Source organism: Aspergillus fijiensis (assembly GCF_003184825.1).
Source record: "Aspergillus fijiensis CBS 313.89 unplaced genomic scaffold BO72scaffold_78, whole genome shotgun sequence".
In the NCBI taxonomy this organism is placed as follows: Eukaryota; Fungi; Ascomycota; class Eurotiomycetes; order Eurotiales; family Aspergillaceae; genus Aspergillus; species Aspergillus fijiensis.
In genome coordinates this window covers 93,206-112,809 of record NW_024469054.1, presented here as the reverse complement: position 1 = coordinate 112,809, position 19,604 = coordinate 93,206, and the positions used below count along the sequence as shown (strand labels likewise).

The 19,604-nt window shown below is 53.2% G+C and overlaps 10 protein-coding genes across 10 annotated transcripts; 4 read left to right on the top strand and 6 right to left on the bottom strand.

The window, feature by feature from the left end:
- Nucleotides 1–25: 25 nt before the first annotated feature.
- BO72DRAFT_279693 (putative transporter) lies at nucleotides 26–2,440 on the top strand. Its single transcript, XM_040940271.1, has 10 exons — nucleotides 26–306; nucleotides 372–508; nucleotides 580–662; nucleotides 715–812; nucleotides 877–997; nucleotides 1,048–1,438; nucleotides 1,505–1,635; nucleotides 1,697–2,030; nucleotides 2,092–2,197; nucleotides 2,271–2,440. The coding sequence occupies exons 1-10, from the start codon at nucleotides 153–155 to the stop codon at nucleotides 2,342–2,344; spliced, it is 1,629 nt and encodes a 542-aa protein (XP_040796327.1). The 5' UTR covers nucleotides 26–152; the 3' UTR covers nucleotides 2,345–2,440.
- Nucleotides 2,441–2,883: 443 nt separating this feature from the next.
- Nucleotides 2,884–3,564, top strand: BO72DRAFT_501138 (uncharacterized protein; the record flags this gene model as incomplete). The annotated part of the gene is made up of 1 exon (XM_040948946.1): nucleotides 2,884–3,564. One exon carries the CDS (start codon nucleotides 2,884–2,886, stop codon nucleotides 3,562–3,564), a length of 681 nt encoding a protein of 226 aa, XP_040796326.1.
- Nucleotides 3,565–4,327: 763 nt separating this feature from the next.
- On the top strand, nucleotides 4,328–6,325 carry gmdA (putative general amidase GmdA; the record flags this gene model as incomplete). The annotated part of the gene is made up of 5 exons (XM_040943436.1): nucleotides 4,328–4,683; nucleotides 4,745–5,572; nucleotides 5,625–5,672; nucleotides 5,731–6,142; nucleotides 6,195–6,325. Exons 1-5 carry the CDS (start codon nucleotides 4,402–4,404, stop codon nucleotides 6,323–6,325), a joined length of 1,701 nt encoding a protein of 566 aa, XP_040796325.1. The 5' UTR covers nucleotides 4,328–4,401.
- A 246-nt stretch (nucleotides 6,326–6,571) lies between these two features.
- On the bottom strand, nucleotides 6,572–8,333 carry BO72DRAFT_501136 (amino acid transporter; the record flags this gene model as incomplete). Its single annotated transcript, XM_040948945.1, has 4 exons — nucleotides 6,572–7,168; nucleotides 7,220–7,381; nucleotides 7,430–7,941; nucleotides 8,006–8,333. The coding sequence occupies 4 exons, from the start codon at nucleotides 8,331–8,333 to the stop codon at nucleotides 6,572–6,574; spliced, it is 1,599 nt and encodes a 532-aa protein (XP_040796324.1).
- A 595-nt stretch (nucleotides 8,334–8,928) lies between these two features.
- BO72DRAFT_389887 (uncharacterized protein) lies at nucleotides 8,929–11,144 on the bottom strand (the record flags this gene model as incomplete). The annotated part of the gene is made up of 2 exons (XM_040941784.1): nucleotides 8,929–10,619; nucleotides 10,688–11,144. The coding sequence occupies 2 exons, from the start codon at nucleotides 11,142–11,144 to the stop codon at nucleotides 8,929–8,931; spliced, it is 2,148 nt and encodes a 715-aa protein (XP_040796323.1).
- Nucleotides 11,145–13,089: 1,945 nt separating this feature from the next.
- Nucleotides 13,090–13,882, top strand: BO72DRAFT_521145 (uncharacterized protein; the record flags this gene model as incomplete). The annotated part of the gene is made up of 4 exons (XM_040949739.1): nucleotides 13,090–13,134; nucleotides 13,185–13,403; nucleotides 13,466–13,642; nucleotides 13,708–13,882. The coding sequence occupies 4 exons, from the start codon at nucleotides 13,090–13,092 to the stop codon at nucleotides 13,852–13,854; spliced, it is 588 nt and encodes a 195-aa protein (XP_040796322.1). The 3' UTR covers nucleotides 13,855–13,882.
- Nucleotides 13,883–14,259: 377 nt separating this feature from the next.
- On the bottom strand, nucleotides 14,260–14,883 carry BO72DRAFT_501133 (uncharacterized protein; the record flags this gene model as incomplete). The annotated part of the gene is made up of 1 exon (XM_040948944.1): nucleotides 14,260–14,883. The coding sequence occupies one exon, from the start codon at nucleotides 14,881–14,883 to the stop codon at nucleotides 14,260–14,262; it is 624 nt and encodes a 207-aa protein (XP_040796321.1).
- Nucleotides 14,884–15,536: 653 nt separating this feature from the next.
- Nucleotides 15,537–16,577, bottom strand: BO72DRAFT_389858 (glycoside hydrolase family 16 protein; the record flags this gene model as incomplete). The annotated part of the gene is made up of 2 exons (XM_040941783.1): nucleotides 15,537–16,181; nucleotides 16,242–16,577. 2 exons carry the CDS (start codon nucleotides 16,575–16,577, stop codon nucleotides 15,537–15,539), a joined length of 981 nt encoding a protein of 326 aa, XP_040796320.1.
- A 672-nt stretch (nucleotides 16,578–17,249) lies between these two features.
- Nucleotides 17,250–18,175, bottom strand: BO72DRAFT_452841 (uncharacterized protein). The gene has a single exon (XM_040945833.1). The coding sequence runs from the start codon at nucleotides 18,095–18,097 to the stop codon at nucleotides 17,387–17,389; it is 711 nt and encodes a 236-aa protein (XP_040796319.1). The 5' UTR covers nucleotides 18,098–18,175; the 3' UTR covers nucleotides 17,250–17,386.
- Nucleotides 18,176–18,366: 191 nt separating this feature from the next.
- Nucleotides 18,367–19,079, bottom strand: BO72DRAFT_501130 (uncharacterized protein; the record flags this gene model as incomplete). The annotated part of the gene is made up of 3 exons (XM_040948943.1): nucleotides 18,367–18,522; nucleotides 18,625–18,721; nucleotides 18,868–19,079. The coding sequence occupies 3 exons, from the start codon at nucleotides 19,077–19,079 to the stop codon at nucleotides 18,367–18,369; spliced, it is 465 nt and encodes a 154-aa protein (XP_040796318.1).
- Between the last annotated feature and the right edge of the window lie 525 nt (nucleotides 19,080–19,604).

Here is a 19,604-nt window from a genome sequence, read left to right as displayed (position 1 = left end):
TAGGGCAAACGCCGCCCGATCGGGGATTCGACTGTAAAATCACTTACCATCTATCTCTTCAAGCGAGCCAAAAACTGCTTCCAGACCTCTCCAATGTTCGGACACCTGCTTCGTTTGTAGTCTGGATCTATGTCAACACCAAGGCTTGACTGATGCATGCCATTGTCCCGTCCGTCATGAGTGAAGAGCATATGTTAGAGACTTTCCCATCCTCCGGACGTGCGGAGGCGGACATCGAGGAACCCGAGGACTTTGCACCCCCACATCACCGACCACCAAATGTACTCCTCTACGCTATCTTCGTCGGTAAGATGGACTTAGACACCGGGTCCATTCATTTACCGCAGCAATATCCACTGACCAACGCCCAGGGTGCTTCATTGCCAGTGCGGACGAGGCGCTGATGATCTCGACCTACACCTCGATTGCCTCCGAGTTCCAGCAGCTCACCCTGGGATCCTGGCTACTGGTCGCGTACAACTGCGGAAGTTGTGTTGCATGCCCGGTGGTACGTACGCCTCCAAAGTCCAGACATGGGTATCGTGCGTATCGACTAACCCGTAAGTGGTGCCTGCGTAGATTGGCGCTCTGTGTGACATTTACGGTCGCAAAAAGACACTGTTGGGATCATATGCCGTTTTCATTGCCGGTAGCTTCCTATGGTAGAATTGGCCCATAATCAAGCTGGTTTGGTGTGATGCTAATGTTATGCAGCGGTGTCAGTGGCTCTCTGGTTACGTTAGCCGGGTCGAGGGTCATTGCTGGTGTAGGCGGCGCTGGAATGGTCGCAATGACCTCCGTTATCATCACAGGTATTCATCTTTCATATCCGAACCGAGGTGTGCCAATTTGCGACTGACTAGAAATTTTGCTCAGATTTGATCCCACCACACGAAGTGGCACTGTATGACGGCTACTCGAGCACCATCAACATGCTTGGCCGCAGTGTTGGACCTCCTCTTGGCGGGTTTCTGACGCAAACAGTCGGTTGGCGATTGTATGTATCCCCTTTCCATGCCGCACACATTGAGGCCTGATGTCTTTCAGGTCGTTTTTGGGTCAGATCCCCTTCGCCGTATTGTGTCTTGTTGCTATGATGTGGGGTACACCACCACCACTGGCTCACCTTGACCGTCAAGTGCATGGAGAGCCCAAAGAACCACACAAAAAAGACATTGATGTCTCTGGTATGCTAACCCTGACATTCACGGTTGTGGCTTTGAGCGCTCTGGTAGAGTATGTGACTGCCCCGGATGCAGAAGGTCAGAATGCAGCGGTCATTTTCTTTCTCTTGGTGGCTACTCTGGTGGCTGGTGTTGGGTTCGCCCTCGTGGAGGGACTTTATGCCACGAACCCGCTGCTACCAGTGCATCTAATAAAAGGACCCTTCGGGGCTTGGTGTCTGATGGAGTTTCTAATTTACATAGGGCGTGGCGCGGTAAGTCTCCTAGATAAGAAATCGCTCTCTGCCCTAGGAAATACTGATGCACGGAATAATGGATAGCTCCTAACGCACCTAACCCCGTATCTCATCCGTGTGGAGGGCTGGAGTGATGCATGGGCATCTTTTGCGTTTGTTGGAAATGTCCTGGGTATCGCATCTGGGGGGCTTGCGGCTGGATATGCAATAAAAAGGTAGGTCAGCATTCGGGTTCCGGTTGTGTTGTATTGATTCACTGAAATGTACTATTGGCAGATACAAGCGATATCGCAAACTCGGGATATCCTCTCATGCCCTCACCACTCTTGCCTACCTCCTGATTTTCATCGAGTGGCGCAATGGCTGCACGATATGGCAAGCCGGTCTCCCGTCACTTCTGGGTCTGGGAACCGGGCTCATGTACACCGTCAATTTCATCGGCTTGACCACTACCTCTCCGAAAGAAAGTATGCCCGCGTGCATTGGCACGATTGAACTTTGTGAGTCGCTCGGGTTTATTGTCGGTCCTGCCATTAGCACCGCAATGATCCAGAAGATGTTTGCACATAGTCTCGCGATGACCATGCCCAGGGTGCCTGGCCTGTCCGAGGTAAGTTTTCGCCTGGTTATCAGGCCCAACCCAATTTCAGTTCTGTCGTTGATCGGCTTAGACAATTCATCACATTCTCGATGACGCGCGGTTTTCCTTTACCCTTGGCGATGCCATCCAGCAGATCGCGCGGACTAGCTACCTGCAGGCTTTTCAATATGTACCACGTATGAGATACCCTGGATGCAAGACATCGTTGACGCGATTGATGCACATCGGCGTTACTGACAGAATCTTTAGTCTTTGCCACTGTTTGCAGCGGAGCAGCGTTGGCTATTTTCATGCGTACTAATACCGGCGACCTGGTAGAATAACTAATGATGTGATTGTCTGGTCCATGCCGATTGGATTATCGCGGTGCAATCAACGGGGATGACGAAGCTACTCCTTTCGATTAGACACAGTATTCAATCAGTCAAAAATGCACGAGCCAGACCAAAGCTTTCTAAGCTTTCTGTATCAACAGGAAGATCCCGCATCCTGATGAGATTAATGAACAAAGAAGCTAGTGAGAGACACCAGCAAGACTGCCCTCAAATTGGAAGTGATCATCATTTGTCGGGCTGTCTGCCATGCTCCGGCTATCAGTATGACACAAAGGAGATTCTATGCCAGGAAGGAGGTGTATTTCGCTTGGAACCGTCGAGTCCCGTTTGGGAGGGATGATATTACGACTCTCGCCCAATCTCATAGCACATTCCATCTTTAGTGGCCCAAGTATATATTCAACATCTGATTTAGTATAGCCAAGATGATTCATAGCTTCCATCCCACCCAGCAACGAGCTTCGTAAGGATTTCACCTCTACTACAGAACGTCGGACTTGAAAGTTACCATATCTGCATATTTCATGATGGGTGTCTCGGCATCTCGCCATACACGTGAGGAGCAGGCTGTTCCCTCGCCGAGCGAAGGGGAATCCTCAGCATCTAAGCCTGAGGAAGACGACGTCCCTAGCGCATCGAGCGAAGACAGTTCTTCAATAGCTTCCGAAGACAAGTTCACTATTCCCCCGTTCGAGGGAGAACAGGAACCCCTGAGCCCTGTCACAGACGATTTAAACCTTAGGATTCCCCTCTGCGTGTATGGCCTCCTCCGGCAGATATTCCCGCCGGACGAGGGCTACCAACATACACACGCCACCCGGCACACGGGGGATGTCGACTTTCAAGTGCTGCACGTGGGCCACCCTACCACAGGAAGGTTCTTTTGCCTATTGTCTGGACCCACGCCTTCAAGGGCCCCGTTCTGGTATTCATATTCCGTCTGGCTCGCGATGGAGCTGGATATCATGGAACGCCTCACCTCCCCGGAAACACCGATCACTGGGATGATCTGGCGCATGGGTGAAATTGGGCTATACGAGCGCCGTCGGTTAGACGGAAGCATCATCACGCCGCCAGGGACCATCGTTCATGACCGAAGGCACTCCTTCGATGTCGTTGAGTATTGGCTCTTCCTCGTGGAGTATCTTCTGGGATTCAGGGGCGATGTTCACTATCGTGACATCCCAATGATCCCTTACGAGGCTTAGACCCAGGGCTCATCTCCACTGTGTAGCATTAGGTCTTCACCTGTTGCAGACGTAGGCGTAGTTTTCTCAATGTTTCCACAATTCATTTTCCGATACAAAAGCCTGCCATTCATTGTACCTGTTCTTTAGAATCCCAGATTGTTGATTTCGTCTCTTCGCAGTCTGCTGCTCACATTAGCTACCAATACTAAGCGGTAAATCTTAACAGTGTTCATGAGTCAAACAACATCAGCCGTCCAGGCGTCCTCAGATGTCAGACAGGTCTAGGTGGTCGGCTTTGTTTCATAATAGATAGCAAAATGGCAGATAGGTAAAAGCCCGGATGTTAGAGCTTCGAAAGGAGAGCTGGGAGAATAATGAAAAGGAACAATGGAAAGAAAAGAAGATGTAAAGCTCTTGCTATGGCAAATACACTGAATCTCAAGGCTACGGGACCTCGATTCCTCGGGACTTGGGATCAACGAATACTTGGGCGGATATACAGTCAAAGATGGCCGGGTTCCTTGACACTACCGGGATTTTGAACAAAATTGGGGTCAAATGTTTCACCAGCATCTTGGTGGCATAGTTGATATCATCATTATGACCCTCTTGGTCTCTCCTGTGGATCGAGCTGAAGTCACCATGCAGCTTTCATGTACTGTATGGACTGTACTGTAACGTAGCCATTACACGGGCAATACCCGAGGTAAGAGAGCTACACGTGAGTCGGCTGCGGTAATCTTGCGCCCCCGCTCGTCTGAGCAAATGAATAATTAGCAGGAACCGAACCACGGCATTTCTTTTTCAGACATTGCACCTGTATTGTATCCCATCTATAATTTTACTGTACCTACTATGACACCCATTCAACCCGCCTGGCAAGCCAGAGCCTCAGCCAAGCGCGAGGCGACTTTCTCCGCCATTCCCACCGAATGGCGCATCCCCGCTCCCATCCCCACCCCCGACATCCAACTCAATGTGACCGGAACATACATCCAGCAATATCTTTCCCCGCGGGAGATTGAAATCACTGAGTCCGACGCCGAGGACATCGTCTCTCACACGACAACGGGCACATGGACCGCAGTGGAGGTCGCATCGGCCTTCTGCCACCGTGCAGCCCTGGCTCACCAGCTCGTTTGTCTCCTCCCCGCCCATGCTTATCTAACACCCCTGCAACCCTTATAACGAAGAATAGGTCCCCTGCCTGCTTGAAATCTGCTTCGACCGCGCTCTGTCCACCGCAAAAGAACTAGACAGCTACTTCAACACCCACCAGGAGCCTCTAGGCCCACTCCACGGCCTCCCCATTAGCCTCAAAGACCAATTCCACATGTCGGGGGTGGAAACGACCATGGGCTACGTAGGCTGGATCGACACCTTCGAAGGGAAGCCACGCACCTCTCTCCCGCCCCACGAAAGAGACCAAGAAAGCGAACTGGTCCGCCTCCTCCGCGCCAGCGGGGCAGTCTTCTACTGCAAGACCAGCGTCCCGACCACCCTGATGGCCGGGGAAACCTGCAACAACATCCTGGGGTACACGTTCAACCCGGTCAACCGCCACCTCTCCGCGGGGGGCAGCTCGGGTGGGGAGGGGGCATTGCTGGCGCTGCGGGGCCCGACGGTGGGGTTCGGGACGGATATCGGCGGGAGCATCCGCGTCCCCGCCGCCTTCAATGGGATCCACGGCCTGCGGCCCTCGGCCGGGCGCTTGCCCTTCGAGGGAGTGGCCAATTCGCTGGATGGGCAAAACACTATCCTTTCGGTAGTCGGCCCGATGGCGACCAGTGTCCAGGGACTCAAGCTGTTGGTGCAGGCGGTGCTGGCGCAGGAGCCGTGGTTTGTGGATCCCTTGGTGGTGGAGATGCCCTGGCGCCACGCGGTGGAGGAGCGCGTACGGGCTGCGGCGGAGGACAAGGGGCTTGCTTTTGCGATCATGGAGGATGATGGCACGGTAAGACCCCATCCGCCAGTTCAGCGGGCGCTGGGGTTAGTAAGATTGTTGTTGGAGCAAAAAGGCCACCGGGTGAGTGGTGTCGCTTGCGGTGCAATGGATTCCAAACTTACCTAGTGTTTAGGTTATCGATTGGAATCCCCCGAGTCATGCCACAGCTTTCGATATCGCGGTACGTGCTGGGCCCGGATTCCAACAAAAAAAAGTAAGAAGAACGCTGACCGCACAAGATGCAAGCATGGCACATGGACGGCGGAACAGACGTCCAAGCCCACCGCGCGCTCGCCGGCGAGGAACAGCTCCCTGAGTGCTTCTTGCAGCCGAGTGCGCACCTCCGCGCTGCACAGGTGGCAGCCCTGAATGTCAAGAAGCGCAACTATCAGAAAGCGTACATGGACTACTGGAACTCCACGGCCACACTCACCGGGACCACACGGCCGGTGGACGCGCTGATCTGCCCAGCTTGCCCCTCAGTGGCGGTCCGACCAGGCAAGTTTAAGTACGGGGTGTATACCACCTTTGTCAATGTCCTCGACTATTCCAGTGCGGTTCTCCCGGTCACGAAAGTGGATTGCGTGGTGGACGGGGAGCACAGACCGGCTGTGCCCTTGAGTGAGATGGATGCTGAGGTTCAGGCAGACTGTAGGTATCTGTCTGGTGAATATGAATGAAGCACGCGCGCTAACGGTCGCAGATGACTGCGACGATTGCCATGGCTCTCCAGTTGCGCTGCAGCTGGTGGGTCGCCGCTTCGAAGAGGAGAAGGTGCTGAGTCTGGTTCAGTACGTTGAGGGTCTTATCAATGAGGCTACCCAGAGGATGTAGCCATCGTGGTATTCTGATGACGAATGAGCAGAAATCCTTTTCAAGTTGCGGTTGCTGGGATCTTCTCAATTTGTGTTCATCTGCCCCCTCTAGGTTAATTTATTGCCTTAAACTATTATGCCGGCGGCACTCCCCAGTACTCCCCTTTCACGTTTCACGTTGCATAAAACTGCACCCTTTGCAACACGACGAACTTCGAATCCTCTACTGTCATCGTCTGAGTAGACAACAGTTCGCCGCGCAGCACTACTCCGCCTCCCCCTCGCCCTCCCCGGTCGACACCGCAGCATACCTCTGTCCCCCTTTCAGCCACCGCTTACGAAGAGCATAGAATCCCGCCCCAATCACCCACAGCACGATCAGAATAGCCGCCTGAAACGGCGCAAACACCGCCCCACGCGTCACCACAAACCCACTCACCAGGACAAAGACAATTGGAATCCCCAGAAAGGGCTTGTAGGGCCGCTCGAGGTCCGGTTCGCGGAAGCGCAGCATGATCGCTCCAACCACCGTCAGGAAAAAGAACGAGTACTCTCCCAGACCATTGAAGGTAAGCAGAGCTCGAAAGTTGCCAAAGAGAATATAGAAGATTGGCAAGATGGTCGATAAGACGATGGCGTTGATGGGTGCATCGGAGCCGAGGCTGTTGTTCTGGTCGGAGGAGGGCCGTCCCAGCTGACCGATAACTCCCAGGAGTTGCGGCAGCCAGTTCCTGTTTGCAGCAGCAACTACCATCCGGCCCGCAACAAAGGAGTTGCCCAGCAGAGACCCGGCGACTACCAGACAGATCAAGATCGCGGCGATGATACCGGCTGCGGGGCCTAGAAGATGCGTTATGGCCGTCTGGTGGCGTTAGCTGCGCCCACGAACAGAGGCAGTAGGATTGAAACGTACAACAGCCACACTATCCGTCGTGGAGACCACATTCCATGGTAGGAGAATGTAGTATGCCGCATTGGCCGCAATGAAGCAGAGAATGATGATAGGCACGGCGGAGTTGATAGCCAAGGGAAGCTGGCGCGCCGGGGCGGAAAGTTCTGCGCTGATGTAGATCGCCTAGAAAAATGTCAATGACTCCGCCGGCCGCTGAAAGAAGTGCCTTACCTTGTCCCAGCCAGAATAAGCCCACAGTGCACCGTACAAGGCGGTCGAGTAATACCCCAGCATCTCCCACCCAGCGACGTCATGCCAGTCAATCAGCTTTCCATCCGGAGTGACCGTGTTGCGATAGCCGAACCAGGGATTCTGGAACCAGTCTCGGGATCCATGGCCACTGTCGGACTTGGCCAGATGGGCGATAACAACACCAAGCCCCGCTAGCACCACCGCGGCGATGGTGACGAACTTGGTGCTGACGAAGAACCCATTGAGCCGCGTGCTGACCTTGGTGCTGATAGAATTCGCAACGCTGACCACAACAAGAATCAAAATGGACAGCAGCTTGTGCGACATTGCTGCAGCCTGATCAGTCACACCAGCTGCCGAGTAAATGCTCTCGACGAACACGATGCTGAGAATGGCCAAGGTGGCCGGCATGACAGCAATGATCCACGTCCAGGCCGCCAGAAAGCCACAGATTTCACCGAAGATATACTGCAGATACGGCTGCACGCCCCCTGGACGACATTCTGTCAGCGACTGAAAAAAGCAGGGGTTACAATGTAGTGGACGGATCGGTACCTTCACCAGGAATGGCAGTGCCCAGCTCGGCCATAGTCGTGGCGCCGGTCCAGGCTAAGATCCCACCCACAAGCCATACCACGAGGGCCACTCCAGGCGAAGGAACATTGGTATCGATTGACCCGGGTGAAGTAAAGATTCCACTTCCGATCACGATGCTGATGATGATGCCGAAAGCTTCGACGGCGCCAAGGTTTCGCTTGAATGCACCGGGGCGGTGATCTTCCACGGTGGCACCTTCTTGGGCAATGGTTGCATGGTTTCTCTCATCTGGCTGCGTGAGTAGCGGCTGGATGGCTCCATCCTGGCTGTCACGGGTAGAAGCCATGATTGCGATGATTGTTGGGTAGTGGGAGGATGGTGATAAGCAGAGAAACAAATGCGGGAGTCACTTCGATGCGATCACGCCATCAGACGCGCAGATTGATGCTGCCTCTGCCCCGCACTTGATTTCCCCGGTGAACCTGAACTCGATTGGGAAACAGAAGAGGCCGGTGGAGGTGTCCGCAAGAAGGTCACTCACTAACTGTCTCCGGGAGAAGTTGCGAGAATGGAGAGAAGCTAGTTTGATATTATCGTCGCTGACCGCCTAGATGGTTGACGCTCACATGTGACTCCTCCCTTGTCCGCTGCCACTAAAGTCATATGACCAGTTCCTGTGTGCCTGAGGCACCATTCCTCTCTCAAACCCAACATTCAGAAAGGTACTGTAGTGTATGGATTGCATTTTAACTGACATGCTTGCTTGTTTCCTTTTCGCTGAGTCAATGAGAGGTGGTCAAGCTTTGATTCTACTACAGTTCGACACAGATAGTTTCGTCATGTGATATTCGGGCTATCGACTTGTCTGTACACACACATTACATTACTCTAAATCTAACATGATCTCTAATGAGTCGCTTCGTCGAGGTTGATGTTTCGGCTTAATACAAAAACGACATTGGGGTAGCAGCACCGCGCGAGACGCTGCGGTAATCGTGGACGGCAAGGTGAGTTCCTCCCCCCTTTACTGTCTCATCATCAGACCCAGGATCGGGAGGCGTGAATTCTCCGTCAGCGATGGGCCGGATGTAATAATGGTGGCTATCTTCGACCATGCCCACGTGCCAGCGATCCTGAAGTTCGCGACCTGTGGGCCCTCCTCCGCATGCCCCATGCAATCGTTCCGTCGGTGGACTATTGATCGCCAAGGCGAACATACTCGAAGGCTCGGTGAAATCATTGAGGAGGCGGCCGCGAACTTCGACCATGAAAAAGGCCATGAAGAGGACACTCGTGAGGAAGGCCAAGACAAGGACGACGTAGAAGCTCTTCTGCCAGTTGACGGCGTGGCCAGAAGCATAGCCCGATGACTGAAGAGTGGCGTTAAAGATCTGTTGCACCGGAGAAGGGAGGATCTGATTCGCATAGCCGCTGTAGTTCCAAAAGGGAACGTAAGGGGCATCCTGACTACTAATCATAAGAGTGACACTGGTCAGGACCGCGATGGCTTCCGCAACCGAAGGTACGTTGGCATTCAGGGACGCAGTGTTGCTGCTGTTGTCGTAGGCAGGAACCATCTGGGTCAAGAGCCGTTCAATGCTGGCGTCTTCTCCTGCGATTCCGGATCCTAGACTGACGGCATCCAGCCACAGCCAGCCAACGCTCTTCCAATTGATGTCGTAGTTGTCTTCTACGACACCCGGAACCCGACGGCTGTACTGGAGCGTGTCTGTGGGATCTTCACAACGGGTGCTCAGCTCGGCCCCGCTTGAGTCCACCTGGTATTGGGCCGAGCACAAACCAGATTGCTTGGCTTTTAATGCACAAAGGACATAAGCGGGATCGTGACCGGTGGGGGCGGTTCCCAGCAGATAGAGAGCAGATGAGTTCTCTACCTTGGCATTGAAAATCGTGTTGTACTCGGTCGGATAAATTGGGAAGACGGGAGCCGGGTGGTAGGTGCCAGGCGCAAAACCGAAGACCTCGTCCACCACGGTTTGATTTGTGCTCTGATAATATGCGGGAGCCTCTGTGTACCACGTTGTGGAGTTGAAGGGCTCGTGATCGGGCCATTCCGTGTAGATGATGGGCTCCAGCTCTTCCTTCGACAAGCCTGCACAGAGTACATTGACTGCCGGGGCAGGCACGGAGGCTTGGAGAATGTACTTCCCGTCTCCAGTGGCCCCATTCGGCTGCCGGATCCCATTTCGAGGATTGCGCGCCGCCTCGTATAGTCCTCCATGGGGAAACGCGGCGGTAACATTGTTCACCATTCGTTTGTATTTCTGGGAGGTTTCCTTCATGTCCGTGACCTCGATCCAACTTCCAGTGACGGTAGTATTATCGTACAATGACCCATGAGGCTTGATACGCGTTCTCAGTGACGTTGAGGTTGCATTGTTCGCCTGCGCTAGCCCACTCCATTGCTGCATGTATTGCTCGAAGTCGTGGTAGGCCCGACCGACAATCTCCATAGAAACGCAGGTCTCGTTCCGGCCGGCGGAGGGGTCGATCGTAGCGGTGATAGGAGTGTCGCACTGGGCTTCGAGGTAGGTGGGATTCGCGAAGGAGGTAGACACGTTGCCATAGAGTATTCGTTCGTAGACGGGGCCCATCGCTGACTTGGGGGACACTGCGAGGTGACATGGAATCAGCACTAGGAATGACGGGCGAAGGGAAGTCGATCGGTCGATCTCTTACCAAGAGCTTCCGCAGCAGTGGTGTAAAGCATCGAAACAAGAGTCGCAATTAGTGCAATAATGCCCAGGAGAGTACCTCCAGAGTAGCGCAAAGTCTCCCACTGCATGAACAAGGACCCCGGCTGCGTGATCCACATCCGCAGACTCATGTCCGAGATGCTGATGCCTCGCGACCCTCGACGCAGGGCTCTGCGGCTGAGCAGCTGGCCCACAAATGCTACACTGACCGTCACATAGGACAATTCGATGGTTTTGGCGAAGAAGGCGCTGAGGAGGGTAGCTGAGGAGGGCGCCAGGCCACCGGTGTCGCCGATGAGGTTGCCATAATACGGTTTGAGGCAGGCGATGATAAGAAACAGGCCTGACAGGAGGGTAGTGTATGTGGAAAGGACAATGAGAGTTGCAAAAAACCACGAGCAACAGCGTTCGATGACGGGTTCGCGCGAGGGGCAGTTCATCAACTGAAAGACATCGTTGGAATCTAGCTCACTGCAGGTTGTGTCACGCCGCTGCGGAGGCGAGCCGGGACTGGGGCTGGATGTAGGACTCGCAACAGGTTTGACTCCCATATCGCCATCGTCCTCGGTCGGGGAGAGGGTGGTGTTGAGGTGTAAGTCGACGTCGTGCTGGAATTCGAGCAGGTGGTGTTCAGCGGTAGATTCAGAAGCCATCCCTGGCAGATGGTTGAGAAGTTGGTTTGTTTTGATCTTGCCTCATCCGACCTGTCAGCCGCAACAAGAGGGGGGGAGATTAGTTGAGGGTGAAAAATGGAGTCGATGGAGTTGTGTCAGACTTCATCCTGCGTGTCAAGCGTTTGGGGGCGAGGGGAGGGGGGGAAGACCCAGATTAGCCATAGCCATCAGCCATCAGCCCGAGAAACAGTTAATTTCAGGAAATGAGGGAATTCCCTGCGGCTGTGCTAGCCTGGTGAATCCCCGTCGCAAAGCAGTCGAGAGATTGGCCCAACACATCGTTGGGGAAGACTTAGTGAATTAGTGAATTAGTTGTACAGGGAAGGACAGGGAAGAACCGGGACTAGACCAGGGGACAAAGAGGCTGGACTGGAGCTTGGATTCTGGATCGGAGGTGGGAAGCAATCGAAGTCCACTTGGGAAAAGGCGGACCGAGCGGTGGAGAGCAGCCGATCATCGGCCCTCGATTGGTTCGTTCGACTGTCACATCATGTGACGACTCGGGATGATAGAAGCGGTGGGGAGCAAAAGGTCACGTGCCTGATCTATCTCCGACTGACCCCATTGGGATTGGGCTGTAAGGCTCAGCTCAGCTACTAGGTAGAAGTAGAACTGGTTGGTGATCGATTATAACCATCTGCGACCAGTCTAATGCCATATATTAAGCTCCACATCTTCCTATCTCAAACACTGAGCTTCTACGATCCGATGGCTATAGCACTAGCCTTTGTTTCTAATTTCAAGACTTTCTGATACATCCTGCCCAGCTGGAGCGGAAAATATATCTTCGTTTCAGCCACGGGTTAGTCTCACAGACGCGTCTGAGCACGGTTTCCCTTGTCACCTCCAAACAGCAAGGGCACTTCGTAAAGAGATCATCGAAGGAAAGGGTAGACTACATTTCTAGGAATTGAATCATAAGGAGCCGAGGCAAAACAGATTACAGCATGTTATAGTATTTACAACAATTTGTCCCACAAGGACCAATGCACGACAAGGATGGATGCCATGCGGTAAAGCCAAGACTAGCAAAGTAAGACAGCTTTAATGTAGAGGAGCATATGTCATATCCAGTCGCTAATCAATTATGTGTGCAGTCTGTACTCATGGTTCCAGCAAAGTAGAACGGGTCGTAGGGCTGTTGACGAGACTAAATATGAGGTGGTCCGTACCTACCAGAATTACCCCTACAGTACACACCAGGCTGTCATCGCGTAAACATCATAGTTTGTCCTATATCTCCGAAGTTAAGTCATCCAACTGTTTTGCTTGAACAGAAGAGGAAATTTTCTCGGGCCCGTTGGCCCCCACGACCAGGGGGGCTGAAGAAGCATCCCCCACACAAAAGCCTGCAGTTACTGCAACCATTGGCCTCCTCACCATCGTGACGTACATACTGCTCCAAGGCGAGGATGTGACTGGTCAGTTCTTTAACGTCTCTGCAATGGACTACACCAGAACTCGAGCCACCAAGGCAAATGATTCCCATTCTACCAAATCGCCCCCAGAATTCCGCTTCTGTTAGCCTCAATAGATATTCACCGAGCTATATGTGTTGCTATATGTGCTATGTGAGGCAGAATGGTGAAGAAAAGGGGTCGAGGGTCGTGCGTGCTCAAAATGTATTTAATGTGCGACTCAAGCTGGAGAGCAGCGGGTCTACTCCACCGACACACCAATACAACACATCGACCATATTCTCCTGATCAAAATGAAGTTCTCAATAATTCTTGCTGCTCTTGTCAGCACTTCTATGGTAGGCAATACTCACTCTGCGTCGCATATGCATACTAATTCCTCAACAAGGCTCTGGTGACAACCCGGGTGCCAAGGGGGTACACCGTCGTGCCCATGACCTACAGAGGCATCATCACCGAGGGCGGCGACGAGGTGGAGTTGTCCGGAACAATTGAAGACGTCCACCAGCAGATCAAACGTCTCAATCCCGACTTCAACGTCACCCAGTCTCTCGAAGTTCGGGAGGCGGACGCCGAGGTCCACCGCATCCTCCAGAAAAGAAACAAGGTCTTCCGATCAAGATCCAAACATAAACCATAGAGCTGCCTGCCACTGACACTATGGCTTAGAGCAACTTGCTGTGCAACGTCGAGGGTGACCACTCCGAGACCGCCACCTACACATGGATCACCCAAGGGATCCAATATCTGCTCGCCTTGGATGGGGTGTGCAAAGTGGGTGCCGGCCCTGGCACCTGCGCCCGAATCAGCTGCTCCTATGACTCGGGTATCTATCTCTGCAATGACGTAAGGGTTTTGGCTGCTTCCCCAGTTGATCAGGACGTGGAGAATGAGGACTAATTGGCGAGTAGAATGCGTGGGAAATTGAGCCCAAGTGCTCGTACCTGGCAACCCATGCCGAGGATATCATGACGCAGTGCTATAACGGGATGTATATCAATGGCCAGGAGTTCGATACGGACAATTACAATGTCATTGTCGCCGGCGACATTTGCTAGAAAGGCATTAGCTCCGCTAGCAACGGGCGGGAGACAACTTTGTTGCTGCTGGGCGGACTGTTTTGCTGCGAGGAGCATGCTTGTCTTGTTGTGTTTTAGTTTGTACTGTACTGTACTGTAACATTAGTTCATTCGGTTTGTGTTTGCTGAAATAACGGATGTCAATTGTGCCGTGCATATATACTCAACCACAATTTATGGTACCTGTGCATGTAGTATCAGCAGATAATCAATACTGCTTAGGGTGACTTCGTGGTTTGGACTAGTTGCTGGTTGGAAACCTTTCAATTGAGCACTGCTCGTACCTGTAAAGGTAGAGCAGCAACTTAGCTAGGGAAAAAGTTGCAGGTAGTAGAAGACCCACCTCGAAGCATTATAAGCTCCCACAGCTAGTGGAGGGTATTCTCACCAGTGCTCCTTGATAATCACTTCCATGATGTAGGCTATAAGTCTGGAATCATTCCGCATATGGAACACGGCTTTTCCTGCAACATCAATAGGGTAGCGCTGGCCATCTTCTTCGAGCCGGTAGAATCGGAAGAACTTACCGACGACGACGATCCCAAAGACAACTTTCGGCTCCTCCTGATCGGGGAGGTGTCTCATCGTATGCACCATCTGGGTCATGAGGTTAGCCTCGCGGTCCCACCGATCGAGATCGTCATCGCTGGAAGGGAAGCGCTCCAACTCCACATTTAAGAAGTTTGCGCCTACCCACCTGGACGATGCCGTGATGCGCACACTGAGCGTTCCCCGGCTATTGACGGCAGAAGTAGCACTACTCACATCGTAACCGGGGAAATTAGGCCCCATGTGCTGCGACGGGAAGAAGTGCTCAAGGATTTCGAGCCAACATCCCAGCATCTGCATTGCGTTCACTTGATCGTCTGGGATCGAGTTGGCAACGCCAGTCACGGCATCGGTGCCATCGTCAACCGCGGCAGAGAACATCTGTGGGAGATTTGGAATCTGAGGCTGAGGCTGAGGCTGAGTACCGGATTGACCGGCAGCCTGCTGATCCTCCGCCATCTCGCTTGCAATACTAGGCGTCCGCACCACTTGGCTCTGGTCAGTCGCAATTTTCAAAGTTATGTTATGTGGGTAATTTTGGTGGATGGATAACCGACAGGTAGCGGGATTCTCCTAGTTTGTCGTTGTACCAAAGGGAGAAAAATAGGGGGGCGAGTACTTTATACCAAGTCTACATCTCTAAGAGAGGGCGCTAAAGCCATGATGGTGCTGATAATCTCCGTGGAGAATGTTGCTTAGCGAAGCATTCTCACAATTTGTGGTAAGTATAGAAAAGGCTGTCGACCAAATCGGCGAGAGCCGCAATGCTCGTCCCACAGAGAGAAAGGTCTCAGAGCAAACCCCGGGATGTCAGGAAATTGATAATGAATAGATGGGGTATACCATGAGATCTTCCGCCGATAATCGTTGACAAGAGAACAAAGAGTTTGATAGTTTTGTACGTACAAGTTCATCGGAAACACGGGAACATGTGTATGGAAAGTACGGTACCCCTGTCCAGTCGCTATGATAGCAGCCGCACCATCCCCAGAGATAACTGATTGTGTAGAACTGCTATATACTGAATACCATGCACACTGCATACATCCACCCTCGCGACAGACAGACATCGAGCAGAGCACGAACCTGCCAATTTATCCATAATACCAGACTCAAGTATAAGCCATAATCGAATTAAACGTCCAGAAAGCATACTTGAAATCCCCCGGCACATTCTTCACATAATCCTCACAGGAGCCATACCCAGTCTTGGCCGCGCACCCGGAACTCGACCACGTCCCACTCGCCCAAGTTCCACAGAAAGTGGTGTCGATGACAATCCTTTGATTTTTGATATGTGTGGACATATCACACCCACTGCCATTGTTACTCTCAAAAACCGTAGTCGGGGTTCCCCAAGTATCCGGATTCGGAGAAGACCCCAAGGGCCCGCTTGCGCCACTGGGAATGGCACCCCGGGGGAAGAACCAGATGCGTACCGCTTGCGCGGTCCACTCCATGGCATAAACACCTCCACCATTGTTGTTGAATCCCGATCCGAAGCTGTTGGTGCGCGGGTCGTTGGCGTCGCAGCCGCCGTTGGCCTCTTCGGCGCAATTGTTCCACCGGTCCTTGGTTGCGGTCATAGCAGGGTTGGAGGTGATGGTGCATTGGCCTTGTTTGTTGCTAACGTGCAACGACATCTGGTTGTTCTGGGCGTTGTTGGCGTTTTCGACGATGTCAATCTCGCCGCTCTGCGGCCAATCGTCGGAGGCGGCGGTCATCCAGAAAGCGGGCCAGGTGCCGCAGACTTGTGGCTGGTCATCTTGCTAAGAAAAAGGATTGGAGCATCAGAGGTGGGGGAAAGGAAACCGTACCATATATGCGATATCCGCCACGATGAGAGTTCCCGGGCTGTAGGCCGTCTTGCCGGTCAGCCGGACACTCTTGCGGCCCTCATTGCCGACCTTGTTGGTGTTGTCCACTCCGAGATAGATGTTGCCCCCGTTGCCGATGAGGCCGTTACTCCAGGCTGAGACTTCGTCGACATATTGCACAAGACCGTTGGTCGGATCGGCCCCGGTCCAGAAGGTGAACTTGCTGAAGAAGTCTTGGTAATTGTTGCCGGTGTAGCTGTCCTTGAGAGTATAAGCTTGGGTGGTTGCTGGCCAGACCAGGGCAGTTGCTGCCAGGAAGAAGGTTTTGGGCGCCATCGCGAAAGAAGTAGATCATGCAAGCTCACTGGTGGCTGCGAGAAAAGTGAAGTCGTGCCCCAGGCGTACAATATATGCGATGCGACCGAGAACACCTCGCCGAAAAGGCATCCATTGACTATGCTATATACCTATTGGTGCTATGTCACCTCGTTGACTGATTAGGGGGCATATTCTCTCCGAGTGAGGGCTGTTCGAACCCGATCGGGAGAATGGATACCCGCTATTTCAGGCCAGGCTGACGGCCCGTCAGTGAATACGAGCCTGATGAGACAGTGCGAAACACCAACGCACCGTTGCTAATCCATCCATCAAGTAATGTGTAAGGGTCCGAGACTAGGGGATTTTTTGGCCCCAGGAGTCTTCAATAAAGCGTGATCGTCAGGGGAAAGCACCAAGACATCGGGATCCCACGGCACCCGATTGTCTTTCAGGAAGCGACAGGTCTGCCTCCTCGTCACGAAGGTCAACTTCGCGTGATTGCGAACCCGACCACGCGCCAGTATGACCTGGAGACAATGACATCAAAATGTCACACGATGAGTACGCACGGATCTTAGGTAGTAGAGGTATGGTCACCTTCAACTCACTAGTGCATGGAAGAAGTCATGATTTGAATGTCCTATCCGCCCAGACAAGGCACGACACACAGTCGATATATCCAGCCCCGTTGTCAGGTAAATCATCATCATTCATTGCGTCTATATACCTACATACTCGTTACCCATCACGCTGCCAATTGAAATACAAGAATAAGCGTCAGCGTCGAACCCTACATGCAACCTTACAACACTTCTGTCATCAGTTCATCAGCATGTATATCGCACCCACCAACCCGTTTGCGCATCCTGAGCCATGTAGACGGCGTCTCGATGTTCCAAAGTCAAGTGAAACTGCAGTTGCTCTTTGCAGTCCATGGTTCCGACCAGGGCCTCGTGGGGCCCAGGGGTCTGCGGCCAGTAGGAGAAATCGGCGGCGCCGATGCGGGTGATATTGCCGGGGGCGACGTTCTCGAGAACGCGGACCAAGGCGTTGGAGCCCGCAGTGAAATTGCGGCGTGCGGGGATGGTCCAGCCGAGGGTGCAGTGGCGGGCCTCGGTGGGCAGAGTGAAGGTCATCAGTTGGTCCCATTGAGTGGTGGCGGAGCGGGAGAGATTCAAATCTGGGGTGGGAAAGGGAGAGGCGGCGGGTTCGGTCGGGAAGATCAGCTCCATCTGCGGCTGGAAGACTTGCGTGCCTGAGGCAGGACAGCTGATTTGGGTGTTTTCCGTGCTGTAGCTATAGTGGTGGTGGTTGTTGTTGGCCGGGTTGTCCGGACAACCCGCCTCTAGGGCGCAGGGGTCGACAGAGCAGCACCCCCGGAAGTGGTTCAGATAACACGCATAGAAGGTCGTCCCAGCACCGCACTGCGTATCATCGCGCGGAGACAGCGAGTGTGGAACATTTGTGTCGGTCGTGGGAAGAGCCACAGACAAGGACCAGACCGCCGTGCTGGCAAGGAGCGCTTGTCGAAAGAACATTCTTGGAGGGATTTTTGGCAGTTCGGAGTGATTAGATGGAGAATGTGCCAGGCCAGGATGCAGGAATGTGAAGAGATCTGGAATGCAACAGATCGAGGGCGAAGGCGAGTATCTTCATTTATATATTGGACGCGATCTCCTCTCCGCACCATCGCAGGAGGTGGGTGGATGCAAGGTGCACCCCTCATCCCTGCCAAAACCCTGGATGGGGCGATCATCCTGTCCCCGGCCATTGCTCACGGAGCCCACCCTGGCTCAGGATATTCTCATTAGCCAAATTCTTGTCCAACTGAATAACGGCCTGCCAGGTCCCGATTCCCAGATCGTACCACGATCACAGTGGCTGGGTTAGTGGAAAGACAGGGCAGGGCATCCGCGCTCCGAAAGTCCGGAGGCAGAGACAGGAACTTAGTAGACTCCACCGCCTAGCAGAATGACAGCGAATCTCTGGTCCCTCCTCGATCGCCAATGCGCTATGATCTCATGTCTACATGTCCGAGGCAGCAGTGAGTAAGTTTTCGACTCACATGGGCTCGTTTGCTCTCCGCCTGCAAAGTCAATTGCATTCGGGGCTGATGATCGACGCCGGCTGCCGGGTGCACCTGGCCTGCAATCATGGTTCCGCTGTCGATCGCTCAGCGATCGCAACCGTCACACCAATGTGTACTTGAATTGCCTGCCTAGGCCCGAAAATTTGAGATCTGCTGGGAAGTGAGTTTTATTAGGATCAGCGATGGTTTGAGCCAGTGGACAAGACATTCATCGCGTACCTAGCAACCGTCTTCTTTGGGGAGAACTCCTGTGGCAGACGATTCCACGAGTCACGATTCACGATATGTTGCAGCTCCTTGTGCTGAGTTGCACGTATGCGGCTTACTATATGGATTAGGATCAAAGATTCTGTTAACATGACATAAAGGGCGGCCAGCGCTGCTGCGAAAACACCCGTAGAAGCAGCAACCGAGAAGGATGGTTCCTTCATCGCAGGAACGCTGCAATAGACGCCATGTTCCATTCAGAAACACCGAAGTACATGCACCGGAAAGAGTAGAACCGCTTCATACGGATGTGAACTGGAACTTCATCCGCATCTGGGGGCCAGAAGCATTCATTACGATGAAGAAAGGAGGCTATTGTCTTATCCCTCAATTATCCCTCTATTCCTACCATCGACTCCAACCATGGATGCACGTGTTTGGAAGCGAGCCGATACCGTAGTGCAGCTGGCCCCCAAGCGCCCCCAGCGTCTTGTTTCTCCCACTCCGTCCCTGAATCCTTCGCCCTACAGTAGACGGTCTTGGCACCTCGCTTCCATCCCCATCACATACTGATCGTATACTGATCGTATACTGATTGGGCATATCTCGCCCCCTATGCTCCATGTGGACCATGACCGTCGATCCTTCGCGATCAGGGTCCTAACGGTCTGTTCGAAACGATCGAACTCGGCTATTTTTGTCTCTCTCTATCGCATGATGGCGCGGAAGTGCAGATCGGGACCTCGACC

Coding starts and splice junctions, on each gene's coding strand:
- BO72DRAFT_279693 (XM_040940271.1), top strand. CDS start 153: ATGCATGCCATTGTCCCGTCCGTCATGAGTGAAGAGCATATGTTAGAG. Junction 998..1,047: donor CAAACAGTCGGTTGGCGATT/GTATGTATCCCC, acceptor GATGTCTTTCAG/GTCGTTTTTGGGTCAGATCC. Junction 1,439..1,504: donor TTTACATAGGGCGTGGCGCG/GTAAGTCTCCTA, acceptor AATAATGGATAG/CTCCTAACGCACCTAACCCC.
- BO72DRAFT_452841 (XM_040945833.1), bottom strand. CDS start 18,097: ATGTTCTTTCGACAAGCGCTCCTTGCCAGCACGGCGGTCTGGTCCTTG.